The 15,776-nt window shown below is 40.0% G+C and overlaps 1 protein-coding gene across 1 annotated transcript in view; it reads left to right on the top strand.

Moving 5' to 3' along the window:
* The window catches only part of TNKS (tankyrase), a 176,230-nt gene extending 164,939 nt beyond the window's left edge, over positions 1 to 11,291 (top strand). Inside the window, exon 27 of the mRNA XM_060001288.1 lies at positions 5,297 to 11,291. Within this exon, the coding sequence (XP_059857271.1) occupies positions 5,297 to 5,383 (87 nt within the window). The 3' untranslated portion in view covers positions 5,384 to 11,291. The remainder of the gene's footprint in view (positions 1 to 5,296) is intronic.
* The last annotated feature ends 4,485 nt before the right edge of the window (positions 11,292 to 15,776 follow it).

Below are 15,776 nucleotides of genomic sequence, written 5' to 3'. Positions count from 1 at the left end.
ATACTGATAACAAATAGATAAATAAATAAATGAAGGGGAAAGGAAGGCTTTGCTTACAGTAGAAAGCCAAGGGCAGGTGGTAGATAAGGAGGGAGTACTAGATTTGCAGCCATCATGGTAAAGATTAGATCAATGGATGCTAAATGTAGGGGATAATTTTGATACGGAGAGGAGGATTGTGCATGGTCTTCTTATTAGTTACAAAGGACGGGGGGAAACCCACAGTAATTATACTTTGGAGAAAGGGGGCAGTACCTTGCCCAGATGATCAGAATTAACATCACCAATGAGGGAGATACACACAGAGTGTGCCTCCAGATGTCATATTCTGAGAAGAGCCAAAATCATCTATGCAGTGTTCCAGCCAAGAATGTATGACCTCAGTCTAATCAAAATGAAGAATGTTCTATTAAAAAAAAAATTGAGGGGAAGACTGGATTCTTCAAAAATGTCAATGTTATAAAAGAGAAAGGCTTTGAAAACTTTCAGATTAAATGAAACCCAAGAGACAGGACAACTAACTTCAGATTCTGCCCCCAAATTGGATCTGGTACTAGAAGAGAAAGGACATTATTAGATCAACTGATAAAATTGAAATATGAACAGTAGGTAGATAAAAGTATTATGTCAGTATAAAATTTATGTAAGAGAATATCCCTATTCTTAGGAAGTAAATACTGGCATATTTAGGGATAAAGAACCATGATGAGGTATATTACTTACTCTCAAATGGCTCAGGGAAAAACATAACTGAATCTATCTGTCTGTCTGCCTAGTATATATAGAGGTGGGAGAAGTACACATGATAAAGCAAATGGGATAAGTAAAACCTTTACAGTATTTGGATGTAGGTAAAGGGTATACAGGTATTTTAGGTACTAGCTTAATTTTTGCAACTTAATATGTTTTGCAGTTGTTTCCAAATAAAAGTTTAAAAACTACCGAAGAATAAATTTGTCAAATTTTTCTGTTTAAATCAGAAACTCCCTACTTCTAGAGAAAACACTTTCACTTTGACTCAGTAATTCCACTTTTAGAAATTTGTTTTAGATATAATCAGTGATGATCACACCCAAAAAAAACCCTACAAGAAGGTTCATCGCTATGTTGATTTTCATAATGAAAATTTTAAACAACCTAAATATTCAACAGAAAGAGAATGATTTAAATGAATGTTAGTATATTTATGTGCCTGTGATTTAAAAAGTATATTTACATGGTATATGCTAAACACAGAATCAACCAAAACATAAGAGCAGTTATCTCTGGGTATTGAGACTATAGGTGATTTCAGTTTTCTCTACCATACACTTTTCAAGATTTTGTAAGTTAGCTATGGGAAATAGAATTTCTTTCACGTTTGGGTGGAAAGAAATAATAAGGGATACTAATAATAGGTTTACATTTGTAGTATTTGCTGATCTTTCAACCATTTCCTAAGTAGTTTGACTTGATAACTTGTTTAGATTCCCTTGCTAAAAGAATTTTAGAGAATGATGTGGTCCAAATCATATTTGAAAGAAAAAAGTACCTTGAAAACTGAAATGTGTGTAGCTGTTTTGTTTCAGGGGAGCATACCTGTGCTTCCATATCCAGGTGCTTCCCACATGGACAGTGTTTACTCTAATGTCTACTAATTGAGTCGCTGCCCATGAGCAATTTCTCCTGATTTACGGTGGACTTTTCCTTTGGTAACTTTTCTTTCATTCCCCTTAGTGATACCTTAAATCATCTTTCACCCTTAGTATCAACACTTTCAAGAATACGTAAATTCAGGGGCTTCCCTGGTGGCACAGTGGTTGAGAGTCCGCCTGCCGATGCAGGGGACACGGGTTCGTGCCCCGGTCCGGGAAGATCCCACATGCCGCGGAGCGGCTGGGCCCGTGAGCCATGGCCGCTGAGCCTGCGCGTCCGGAGCCAGTGCTCCGCAACGGGAGAGGCCACAGCAGTGAGAGGCCCGGGTACCGCAAAAAAAAAAAAAAAAAAAAAAGAATACGTAAATTCAGAGGGTTGGTTCGAGGAGTATTATTTATTTATTTGTTTGTTTTTAAATTATTTATTTATTTTTGGTTGTGTTGGGTCTTCGTTTCTGTGCGTGGGCTTTCTCTAGTTGCAGCGAGCAGGGGCCACTCTTCATCACGGTGCGCGGGCCTCTCACTGTCGCGGCCTCTCTTGTTGCGGAGCGTAAGCTCCAGACGCGCAGGCTCAGTAGTTGTGACTCACAGGCCCAGTTGCTCTGCGGCATGTGGGATCTTCCCAGACCAGGGCTCGAACCCGTGTCCCCTGCATTGGCAGGCAGATTCTCAACCACTGCGCCACCAGGGAAGCCCCGAGGAGTATTATTTATTATTGGTGGGATTATTTGTTTCTTTGGAATTGAAAAGATGTGTTGAAAATTAACTACACTGTGCTTGAAAGAAAAGTAGTTCTGATTTTAGTATATGACTGGACTTAGAGTATCAGGAATTTTTTTGTGCGTTGTACTATAAGCTTCACATTAAATTAGACAATAGAAGAGGTATTCTCTGGTCATTGGCCGCTTCAGACATGTGACCTGTTTTACTGAAATGATATGAACAATGCAGAGTTATGTAACTTGGAGAATAGAAGACTACACAGTGATTTGTAGGATGATTTTCAAATATACAAAATCATTCAAGGGAGCATGTTTCTTCACCTCTGTGGAGAATTAACTGAAAGCATTTGAGTTTAAGTTGTAGCATTGAGGATTTGGGTTAAGAAGAATTTTCTGAAATTCAGTTACTAAAAGTGGCTGTTGAATCTTTTCTTGTAGGTACTTTAAAAATATGCTCTATGCTTTTATAACCAGCATGGGTTTAAAGTAAGACTTGACAGGAAATCATGTTTGTTGGTCTATCCTGGGCCCTTCTAGTCCTGCAGTTTAGTAATTCCCTTGCCTTAAATCCCTCTGGACTTTGATGTGATTAATTCCTATCTCAGTCTGTACACAGAAGCAATTCAGTAGCCTAATCAGTAGGAACCAAGAGATAAGGACCTGTAAGTCATTCATACCATTAGCATCTTAGAATCTGCCTCAAATTTACATGTGTTAGGAATCTCCTAAGATAGTGTACTACCAAAATTCACATGCTTGCATTACCGATCCCTTTGCTTAAGCAACTTTTCTGCAAGCAAAAGGATGTATCATACAAAGTATCATAGATATTAAATTTCATTGGGACAAAAGGAAGTAGGAGTGGGCTTCACACTCTTTTTTTTTTTTTTTTTTTTTTTGTGGTACGCAGGCCTCTCACTGTTGTGGCCTCTCCCGTTGCGGAGCACAGGCTCCGGACGTGCAGACTCAGCGGCCATGGCTCACGGGCCCAGCCGCTCCGCGGCATGTGGGATCCTCCCGGACCGGGGCACAAACCCGTGTCCCCTGCATCGGCAGGTGGACTCTCAACCACTGTGCCACCAGGGAAGCCCCACACTCATTTTTGACACTTAGCACATGCTCACTGGGGTTAGTTTTAAATTCTTCTTTTTCTGTCTGGCTTATCTTCCCACTTATCCCAGAGTGCTTTGTATGCACTAGATGCTCAATATATGCGTATTGGTGATGAATAGATAATTTTCTTGACCATTAAACTATCTGGTTGATTAACCAGTTTTTTTCCATTTTTCCACCAGTTTTTGAGCCTTCCTAGATTCTTTATACCCAACTCTAGAATTAGCAATAGATAGCTAACCTACCTTGTAACTAAAAACTAAAATACCGTTTAAAACCATTTCAACAATTAAGCAGTGTTCACATTATAATAAAATAAAACTACAAACTATTTAGTTATTGTGCTCCGGATTGGAAAGTCAGGAGTAATGAGGATTGTCAGTCTTAGTTATTCCAACTACGTGTACTAAAGATGGAAACCGTTGCTGTTTTAGTTATTCCAACTACGTGTACTAAAGATGGAAACCGCTGCTGTTTTTAAGTCAAACCAAAACAGACTGGAATTTTGGAAAAGAATATTATGAGTGATAATGGTTCCTTACATGAATAGAAACAGTTATAACTTTTCAAAACATATGTACGGTTTTTGTTTTTTTAATCCTTACTGAGACCTCTTCAAGAAGAACTAGTCTTTGATGAATGAGAATAATAATGTTAATAGTAATAACTAACACAAACTAGATTTTTACTATGCCAAACCTATTCTAGGATCTTTGTGTTTAATCCTCACAAAAATCTTGGTGTCATTACTGTTCCCATTTATAAATGAGGAAAGCGGAGGCACCTGACATATAACAGTTTCTGCAGAGGTGTAAAATTATAAAGAAATAATTCAATAAATCTATCACATGTTCATTTCTGCATTTTAACTAATAAACAGTCCAGTTTTTTTAATCCTTCATTCTTTCCATTATCTTACTCTCTCTAGGTCAGCATTCAACCAATTATTTGGGGGCCCCAAAACACTTACCTCACCAAAGAGTACTATTTTTCACCCACAGACCACTCTGAAATATTGAGTCGAGTCTTATCATTATGTTAGAGTTAGGGGTGACGGGTTCCTTGGTAGTGTACATGGCTTCACCCTGCCCCCCTTCCAGCTGCCTTTGTAGGGATTTCTGGTTTGTAACCGCTTCCTGGTCAGGCTTCCTCTTCCCACCAAGAAGTGCTCTTCCCACTGTAAGCACCGAGCCTTCGGTTTTACTACAAGAAAGAAGACACAGAAGAGGAGGGAGTACAGGGGGTGGAGGCTCTTCATCAGAGTCATTTTCTTTCCTGTAAAAATTGCCTTTAACTAGTCAACTTGTAAAAATCACCTCCAAACTGTTGCCTCTGAGTTACTGGTGACTCAGCACACGTTGCCTTTCTTCCTCCTCACTCAGTGGGTTACATCATCATCTATGATTAATTTGAAATCAGTTCAGTGAATTATTCTTTCATGTAACAGACTTCTCCTGAAACATGCTATGTGACGGCACTATGCTAGGTGCTGTGAGAAAGAGATTTTTTTCTTGCCTGAGTCTTCCTGTTTATGGCATGTGGCTCTCTAGTGAGGGATAAATATAGTGTAACCATTTTACAGTATCCAAAAGTAGAAATAACATTATAACAATTCTAGGATTATAGGATTTACACAGGTGTATATACAGATATGGAGGCGGACCTCCTAACTGTCCAGGCACCTGTGAATTAGCTGACCTTCTTAGGCTCTTGGGTGTACATAGAGTACGGGTTATGATCAACAGACTCTGAGGCTTCCACGTTAAGTCGGGCTTTAGTATTTTAGCTGCCCAGAGGGTGACGTGTTTTGCTTCCTGTCCTTTCCAGGCATACCCAGAGTATCTCATCACCTACCAGATCATGAAGCCGGAAGCTCCTTCACAGACCACGGCAGCTGCAGAGCAGAAGACCTAGTGAATGCCCACTGGTAAAGGCCAGATTGGATTTAAACCTGGGACTGGATGACAGTGGATTGTTTTCAACAAAATCAATATTCTATAAATCCCTGACAGCCTAGAAATAAGCTGTTTGTCTTTTATAAAGCATTGCGATAGTGATGAATATAGTATGAGTAACTGATACATACTCAACTGCTACTGTTCCCTTTGAGGAAATGTTTACAGGGGCGGCCTTTTAACATATCTCAGGCTCATTTTCATTGTAGTTATCCATTGCTAAGACAGGATTGCTTCAATCTAGACTTGGAAAAAAAGAAAACATAACCAGTACTTTCCCAAATGTTCACAGTTCACACACTACATTTGCTTCGCTATATATGGCACGTGTATATAGTAAATATACACATACGACAGGTTCATTTTTCGTTTTTTCTGAACATTCGTCATTCATTTTTTGTTGCTATCGTTGTTGTTGTTACTTTGAAAATGAGCCGAGCCTTCTTGAGGATATTTTGCACAAAGTCACACTGACTAAAATCACTAGTGATGTAACCCAAGCTTCTGGCTGAGCAAGGCTTAGTTTCCACTTTTTTTTTTTTCCACTGATTTATTTTGTATCTGTACTTCTTATCAACGTAAACTGAGATGGAAAGGAAAAACACCACGTTTCAGTTTCCTTCTATTGATTGGCCAGTCTTACAAGGGAAAGGCACAAACATCAACCTGATTTAGGAGCTCCCAAGTTCAGAGTAGTCAAAGCCAACGAGAGCCACTCGCACTTTCCAACTCAGGCCTTCCTCCGACGTGTTCAGGACGGTGCTGGAGGGCCAGGAAGAGCCCAGCCAGCGAGAGGCTTGAGTGATGCTGTTGTGACGTTCAGAGGGGAGACCGCCAGGGAGGCCCGTGAATCCAGGAGAAGCAGCATTACGACACATGAGGGGCCTGTGGTGCGATAATAGGACCACAGAAAAGGACAACGAGGGCTCCTCACAGAAAACACGACTTCTCTCCACTTAACCCGCACCACCAGAATTGTCGCCCCCAAAATTAGCTGCCTTATTTCCAAATTCAGTGGAATTATTGTGCTGCGTTAGAGTCTCAAAACAATTACTTTATTGTTTCTCTAGTTTAGAAAGCTGGGATTCAAATCCTGTGTAGTCACTAGATAGGCACAGATGCAAGAACTTTTTTGTTTACTGCAGATTTGGGGTTTATTTTGAGTGAGGTGCTTCCGATAGTTTGTGTAGGTCCCTGCACTAAATTTTTGAACCATTTTCTCAAACTTCTTAGTAGACAAGGAGAACAAAAATGGAAACCAAAGCTCTTTCAGTTATTTTTTAAATGAAAGTGGAGAAATAACCATACTGTTTCTTCCTGAAATCACTACTTTGTTTTGCTTTTTTTCTCAACATTTGTCAAGTGCACATTGTTACTTGTAAAAAATTATCCATTACAGTTCTCACGCTTGCCCTTTTCACCTTAACTGAATATTGAATTAAGTGCATTAACTTACTTACTTTGACATGCTATGCGTCTACTCAGCTTCGAAGCAAAAGTAATATAAATGTGATGGAAAAAAGGAAAAACAGTGTGACGCAAACTTGCCATTTCAACTTAAAGTCCTGAAAACTAACTTGCTTGTTTGTTCTTTAATACAGGCTGATTAAGCTGTGACCTCATTTAATCTCCTGAGGAAAAATAAAATGGTTACATGCAAAGATTCTAGAATAGGCTCTTAAAATATACATTTTGCTTTCCTTTTGGCTTGAGTCCAATGCTAGAACTAGACATCGGGAACTAGTCTTGAGTTTTATAGCTGAATCTTGCATGGGTCCTCAAAATTAAATCAAGAATTAGCCTCAGTTGTTGCTTCTATTGAAGTTTTAGTGACCCAAGCTGGGTGTTTGTGTCTTGGCTACTTGTTTAATAGCACTAGAATTCCACATGAAGCTCTCAAGTTTGATATCCATTGAGGGCTTTTTTCCTCCCTTCCTTCTTTTTTGCTGTGTGTAACAGTGGGTTGAAGGAATTGGCATCTGTGTAGTTTTCAGTAGCTGTGAAAGTGTATATTACTTGCCTCCCCAATTAGATATAGTTTAAAATGGTAAACACAGCTGTGATTTTTAGTTACATAAAAGGGTTAATATGGTATAGATCCCAAAAGCTTCATAGCTTCATTAAAAAGATAAGCCACTACCCAACTGTGGTTATATGTTATTTCCATCATACTAACTAGATTAACGGATGTGCCAGTTTTGAACTTCAGCCTTACACTTGAGAAGGTAAACTGTGGTTCAGTATTTAAACCGCCAATGTTACGTTTCTGATGTTCTGTGTGCCGAGTAAAGGTACTGTGTGTAAGGAGGACATTTGCTGTACTTCTTGTCTCGTAATGATTCAAGTATATAGTAGTTCTTGAAAGAATGTGTACATATTATTCATCTGCTGAAGAGAATGAGTTCATTGATGTCTCACAGGAGCCAAATACATTTTTTCAAAACTTGAAAACCAAAGGTCATCATGAGTGCATTCAAGTTAGCAAAAGTTGATTGCGTTTGGAATTTCCACCCATAGCAGTGTGAAAAACCCTTTGGAACTCAAAAGCATGGCTTTAAGTTAGGCTAAAATGCACTTAATTTCTTGTATACACACTGTATAGAAACACTAGCAAGTGAGGACTTCCAGTGTGGCCTCCCCTGAGTGGCCCCTCTGTTTCCCAAACCATATAGAAGAGAGAATCCAGACGCCTGCACCGGTTCCACCACAGGTCTGACATCAAAGGGCTTCTAGACCTGATGGCCCAGTTTGCTAGCTATTGGCATCAGTTAAGTGCTCTGGACTGGACACTTTCTCCTTGTACTTGGCCTCCTTCCCTTTTCCCCAGATTGCTAGTCTGGAATTATAATTAGCTCCAGCAATTACCTTTGACCCCTCTCATTTTCCTCCTTTCTCCATCTTGAGTCTTGCGTATGGCGACCGTACCTCTGCATCCACTTCGCAACTAGAACTGGGTATTAAGCCTCATGTGCTCTGCTCAGAAGACTCTGCCACTTTGTCAACAAATGACAGCATGGAACCCAGAGTTTTAATTCTATGCAAAATAATAGCAGTACAACCAGGATTCTTCCTTACCTTTTCCTTCTTGGAATTTGGAATCTCTAGCTTTTCGGTAACATAAGTAGAATAAACAGTATTAGGATGTTTTTGTGAAATGGCACCCTTGTGCTCGTTTGAACTTGATGTTAGTGGCTACAGTAATTTCCCTTTGCTCTCAAAATAGCGAAGTGCATTGATATATGCAGAGAAATGCCTGAATGTGGCAAATAAAGTAATATAGATGAATATTCTATTATTATAGCCTTTGTACAAAGAAATAAACTTTTGGTGTATGCTGGAAGACAGCATTAGAATACAATGAGTTGTCTACGTTTTTCTCTATTTCAGTAAGTCTCCCACCTGCACAAAGGTTATTGGCCACTGCTTACCCTCCCTTTTTTTTTTAACATGTTTATTGGAGTATAATTGCTTTACAATGGTGTATTAGTTTCTGCTTTATAACAAAGTGAATCAGCTATACATATACATATATCCCCATATCCCCTCCCTCTTGCGTCTCCCTCCCACCCTCCCTATCCCACCCCTCTAGGTGGTCACACAGCACCCAGCTGATCTCCCTGTGCTATGCGGCTGCTTCCCACTAGCTATCTATTTTGCGTTTGGTAGTGTATGTATGTCCATGCCACTCTCTCACTTCATCCCAGCTTGCCCTCCCTTTTAAAACGTGTGCACCTTCTGGATTTCTGTAATTGCTTTCAAACAGAGATGTTATGTATTTTTAAGCACCTTTCCCCCAGTGTGTCCAGATCCCATTTGTATGATAATCTGTGATAAACAGCCTTTTTTCTGTGTTTTCTGTTGGGCAGTTATCTTGCATAGAGCTATAGATTTTAGTCATTCAGGCAACACTCAAAACTGACATAAAGATAGGGTTTCATGTGTCAGAAATTTACTTAAAGACTGAAGCTAAACTTCTTTGTTGTCAAATCAGTGACAGAGAAATGAAAAGACAGTGATTGTGAAGATAATATTTGCGCTTTGGCTGGACACGTCTAGCACATGAAAAGGAAATGCATTTAAAAAAAAAAAAACCACCCTAAAAAGTGGAGGCTTCTTCAGATACTTTGTGAGTTCTGAAATTAATAGACACTCTTTCTTCTTAAGAAAGCCTTAACTATGGCAGAAACTTTTTAACCTTTTATATCCTAATAAATACAGAGTTGTAATTGCATTTCTCAGTGTGTGAAAGGTGTCACCGAGTTGGGCGTATCTCCACGTATCTCACACCTGGTAGGCTACTTAATGAGAGTCTGTTTCATAAGTAAGCCTCCTTTATGTGCAAAGGAGCTGAGAGAATTGATCCATCCCAATTTCTCTACATCTGAACTTCCTCAGCTACCAAATCTTCTGGTTCAGAGAAATGCTAGAAAGATTTTGAAACCCATTAAGTTTTGTGCATGTGGGGATTAGCAACAACAAGTGATACCATGTAGAATTTGGGTGTTGCACAAGCTGATTTTTAATCATTTTAAAATATAAACCACGGTGATAAGTGAAAAGCAGTAGGAAACTAAAGATTTTATATACTAAGACCAAACGTGCTCACGATGTGACCAGTTTTAAACATCTGCCAGAGGGTTGTGGCTCCTTTGAAATAACGTTCACACAGTAGAGATGATTGCATTTTGACTCTTCATTCTTTCGTGTTTTCTTTTGCGATTTACACTTTCACATCTCCACACGCAGCCCACCACCCATCTTTTCAAACAGATTTCTCATGCTCTAGAATGCAGAGTGTTCGGTTATTTTTCATCTGTCTGCCCTTTTTTGCAGGCAGCCCTTGAAGCCCCTTGTTGATTCCTAGCATTTGCAGAGAAATATAGTTAAACCCTGGTAGTGGGGGTGTCTCTCCCACACTCCCAGGCCCCTCCCAAGGTTCAGGATGAAAAGCTAGAGGACGCAACAGTAAAAATTAGAAAAGAACCAAAATCTTTAAGGCTAATAGCCTAGACCTAGAAGATGACCTTGACTATATAACCATTGTATTCATTACACAGAATATTTAAACTCTTCATGTGCATAGAATACCTGCCTCTGCTTTCACTGTGTCAAGCTCACCCTGTCTATGTGGTAGTAGTATTTGTCTGATACCTACAAACTAAAAAGGTACTTTTATCAACAAGGTGTCTCAAACACATTACAAAACCAGCTTTGAGGAAATCTAGAGTGTTTCCTGGCAACAGCATTTGGAGTAGTAACTGTATTTTCTCATTGTGATGTTGGTCTGTGTACGTAACCAATGTAGTGACTCTTTGGTTCATCATTGGTGTTGTTTTCATTTGTAGTCTCTGTGTGACCCACCAGTGGCCGGGGGTTCCAAGCCCCTTTCCTTTCCTTTTTGCATTTGTCTTTTTGTAGAATTGCCAGATAAAATACAAGACACCCAGTTAAATTTGAATTTCAAACAAATAATTTGTCCCTTAAGTATGGTTCATGCATTATTTGGCATATATTTACTGTAAAAAAAATATTATTTATCTGAAATGGAAACTTAACTGAACATCCTAGGGGTTTTGGCTTTGCTTTGTTTGGTTTTACTGAATCTGGCAACCCTAGCGATTTGGTTGTGGAAAATCGCTTTCAGCACGTACATTCTTCTAGATTTCACCATCTTTCACGTGGAATGGCACCTTTTCCCCCCACCCTCTACTTTCCAAAAGCGGGCATCAAGGAATTCAACCTGCCTGCATGGTGGGTTTCTATTTAAGGCATCTTTATGATTATATTTAACCAGTAATTGTGCTTTGGCTAAATGTCTAACTTACAGTACTTGTAATTGTTTAATATTCAATAAAAACATTTTTAAAGTTTACTGTATGTGGGTAGCAGTTAGCTCTGAAGCGTTTTCATTTGCCTGTTTGTTCCTTTCAACCTGACCAACCTTAACGCAACTGACCTAAAACTGTCGGAAAATACGGATAACAGCTCCCTCTCATCTTCCTAGTGAGACCTGTGTGAAGGGCCTTAACCTCACCTCTGAGCCCACATGGGAGTCACTGAAATACAGCGCTAGCAGGAGAAGCACAGCTGCCTTTTAGAAACATCTCCGCAACGAATCACACCGACTCCCAGGGCAGCTTGAGGGGCAGCAAACTCCTATCCCTGCCCCCCTCCTCCTATCATACTGGGGGAGGGGGCGGGGAGCGGACTACCTGCCTGTGGTGGTACTGCCTTGGTTGCTGGGCCTCAGGTTAGAGGCAGCGCACTCTGTTAACAACACTTGTAAACCTTTATCACTGGGCACGGTTCACTTTCCTATTACTTTATAATCATAAGACAGTTACAGCGGGCCTCCAAGCTGAAGGAGGACCTGGCATTATATTGGGAATAATAAGAGGTCATCTGTTCCCATTGTTGGGACCTGGCTGCCAGATGTGCTGCTTGGCATCCACTCCGAAGGCCTGGACCTAGAACGAGCAGAAGTGGAAGGGGGTGGTGTGTGACTTCATTTGACCAATCCCCACCTGCCCTATAGGGCTAGTAAAACGTCTTTATGCAAGATAATGTGTAGGTGACATGTTCATTTTGTTAGTACGATTCTTGGCATACTTTACGTAGCCAAGGACTGATTAGAAAAGTAAGTCTGTTCATCTCCACTTTCATAATTCTGCTCACAAATCAGGAGTACGTGATACAAAGCATAAGATAAATTAGGTGTTTGGGATTAACAGATACACACTACTATATATAAAATAGATAAACAAGGACCTACTGTAGAGCACAGGGAGCTATATTCAATATCTTGTAATAACCTATAATGGAAAAGAATCTGAAAAAGAATATATATCTGAATCACTTTGCTGTATACCTGAAACTAACACAACATTGTGAATTAACTATATTTCACTTTTTTTTTTTTAATGGTTTTTAAAAAAGAAGATAACCGTGCCATGGATGCAAATCTACGGCCGTATGAAGAGGCTGGAGTTGTCAAGAAGCCATGGCTGCCCTGGGCCACTAAATTGCTTCACAGCTCCCAGGAAATTCTATGGGGACTCTGGTTCTCTACTTTTCTATCTACCAAGTAGGAATACTTTCTGCCAAATAGTTATTTAATAGGAATATTTGGAAGATATACAAGATAACACAAATCAAGTGCTCTTGGGGTCCTAGGAGAAAACAAGTTTAACAATGAGAGGCTTAGGCGACCAGGTAGTCTGTTAGTGCAGCAAGTTTGCTGAAAGACCGTGTAGGATGAAGACACCACCTCTGCCCTCAGACTGCCTAAGTTCATGGCCTGGCTCTGCCACTTACACACCATGTGACCTTGGGAAGCTCCCAAGGTGCCTCAGTCTCCCCATCTTCAAAATGAGTCTCCTCCTACTACTAGTTCAGAGAGTTGCTGTAAGAATTTAATAGTGTTTTCTGCTGGACTGGAACCCAGGTACTGGAGAGTAGACCTGGACCTCCAAGACACACAATGAGCAGCTGCTGATTTAGGCTGTGGTTAACTAGTTCTCTCTAAAAACAGAATGCTCTGGTGTATTTCAAAATGGTTCCTTTCTCTCTCCCACTGCCCGAAGCACAAGGAGATTTTTCTCCAATATTTACTATTTGAGCTCCTGGAAATAAATCTCACACAATTGTAGTGGACCCTGATGACTGTGTCCTCCTGGAGTTTTGAAGTTAGAGTTGTCCACATTCAGCCTCCAGCAATTCATCAATTACAGTTCTTGTTTTCCTTCCGGTACTGGTTCCCAGAGAAGTTTCTGCTCATGAGTCTCTGCTCCAGTAAATTGTTATTCTCTGTATTCGCCTGTCAAATTCTCCAATCCTGGGGACAGCAGTTTCCCCTGTGTCCTTACCACTCTTATGTATCCTAGAAAAGTGGGTTTTTCAGCCTGGGTTTTGACGTGTTGTTAGGAGTAGCACCTTCCAAGCTCCTTACATCAGAACTGGGACCCCCAGACCACAATGACTTCTTAAAATATAACACTAAAGGCATGATCTATGACAGAAGGAAACTGATAAGCTAAATTTTTATTAAAATTAAAAACTGTTCTGCAAAACATACTGGGTAGAAAATGAGAAGATAAGCCACAGACTGGGAGAAAATATTTGCAAAAGATAAAGCATTGCTATCCAAACTATACAAAGAACTTGTAAAACTCAATATTAAGAAAATGAACAACCTGAGTAAAAAATAGGCCAAAGACCTGAACAGACACCTCGCCAAAAAAGATAAACAGATGACAAATAAGCATATGAAAAGATGCTTAACTTGTGGCATTAGGTAAATGCAAATTTTAAAAATGACATACCATTACACACCTATCAGAATGGCCAAAATTTGCAACACTGATGACACCAATTGCTGGGGAGGATGCAGAGCAACAGGAACGCTCTTGTGTGCTGGTGGGCACACAAGATGGTACAGTCACTTTCGAAGACAGTTAGGCCGTTTCTTACAAAACTAAACATACTCTTACCATAAGCTTCAGCGAAAGTGCTCTTTGATATTTACTCAAAGGTGTGGAAAACTTATATCCATACCGAAACCTGCACACAGATGTTTATGGCAGCTTAATTCACAATTGCCAAAACTTGAAAGCAACCAAATGCCCTCCAGTAGGTGAATGGATAAATAAACTGTGGCATATCCAGACAGTGGAATATTTATTCATTGCTAAAAGGAAATGAACTATCAAGCCATGAAAAGACATGAAGGAAACTTGAAAGTTAAGTGAAAGAAGCCAATCTGAAAAGGCTACAGTCTGTATGATTCCACCTGTATGACATTCTGGAAGAGGCAAAACTATGGAGACAATTAGAAAAGTGGTTGCCAGGGGTTTGGAAGGGAGAGAGATGAGCAGGTGAGCGCAGAGGGTTTTCAGAGCAGTGAAAATACTTTGGTGATACTGTAACAGTGAATACACGTCATTAGACGGTTATCAAAACCAACAGAATGTACAACACCAAGAGTGAACCCTAATGTAAACTGTGGGCGTTGAGTGATTGTGACGTGTCAGCGTAGATCCATCAGTTCTAACAAATGGACCACTCTGGTGGAGGATACTGGTTAAGTGGGAGGCTGTGCACGTGTGGGGCAGGCGTGTATGAGAAGTCTCTGAACTTTCTGCTCAATTCCACTGTGAAACCAAAACTGCTCTAAAAAATTTAAGTCCATTTTATAAAGAGAGAGAAGGATAGAAACATGTACAGTCAAAGTGTATACATACATACTTTCTCTTTTCGTTGAGAGAGGAGACAGAGAGATGCACATGAAGAAATAAATATTAAATAAAGAAAAGTAGTTAATTAATTTTGACCTAATTCCTCCTTTGACTTCAAGGAGGTGAATAGTGTAAACATATATTAAAGAAACCTGGTATTTTTAATTAGTTTAAAACTGGGGCGAGGGACTTTCCTGGTGGCGCAGTGGTTAAGAATCCGCCTGCCAATGCAGGGGACACAGGTTCGAGCCCTGGTCCGGGAAGATCCCATAGGCCGCGGAGCAACTAAGCCTGTGAGCCACAACTACTGAGCCCACGTGCCACAACTACTGAAGCCCGCACGCCTAGAGCCTGTGCTCCGCAACAAGGGAAGCCACCACAAATGAGAAGCCCGCGCACTGCAACGAAGACCCAACGCAGCCAAAAATAAAGAAAGAAAGAATAAATAAATATATAACTGGGGAGGACAGAGGGAAAAAGCAAATATTCTCTATGTTTCCTCCACTTTGAGCTCAGAACCCGGTTTTGTAGACCAGTGCTCCAAAGTTCAGACCCTGGAGAAGCGTGAGGAAAAGAGAACAGTTAGCCAGACAAATCTTCTCCCAGGCGCTCACTCAGTGTATGACATTGAAATAGAACTGATGTTCCCTTGCTTGGCACTGGGGACCAAGCTACAAGGTGAGCAGCTGTGTTCTCTATCTAACTATTCTTTAAAATAAGACAGGAGAGTGTTTACAAAAAGAATTGAAAGCAGGGACTCAAAAAGATATATATGTTTTAAACTATTATAAGCAATAGTCAAATGACAAACTGGGGGAAATATTTGCAATTCAGACTATAGACAAGGGGGCTAATCTCTTTCATAGAGAAAGAGTTCCTGAAAATCTGTAAGATAAAACAAATCAGGTAAAAGTTATGAACACACGGTTGCTAGAAAAAATACAAATGGTTCTTGAATGTGTAGAAATTGTGCAATCTCATAATAAAAGAAATGTAAGTTAAAATAATAAGAAGTTAACACAAGTTACCTCTCAGATTGACAAAACTCAGGAATTTTTATAACAAAGTGGTGGTGAGTGTTTGGGTAAAAAAGCAGTGGGTGGGGGAGAAGTTACATAA

Source organism: Delphinus delphis, chromosome 21 (genome assembly GCF_949987515.2).
Source record: "Delphinus delphis chromosome 21, mDelDel1.2, whole genome shotgun sequence".
Taxonomy (NCBI): domain Eukaryota; kingdom Metazoa; phylum Chordata; class Mammalia; order Artiodactyla; family Delphinidae; genus Delphinus; species Delphinus delphis.
Note: the sequence above shows the minus strand (reverse complement) of the source record. Positions and strands in the feature narration are given on the sequence as shown.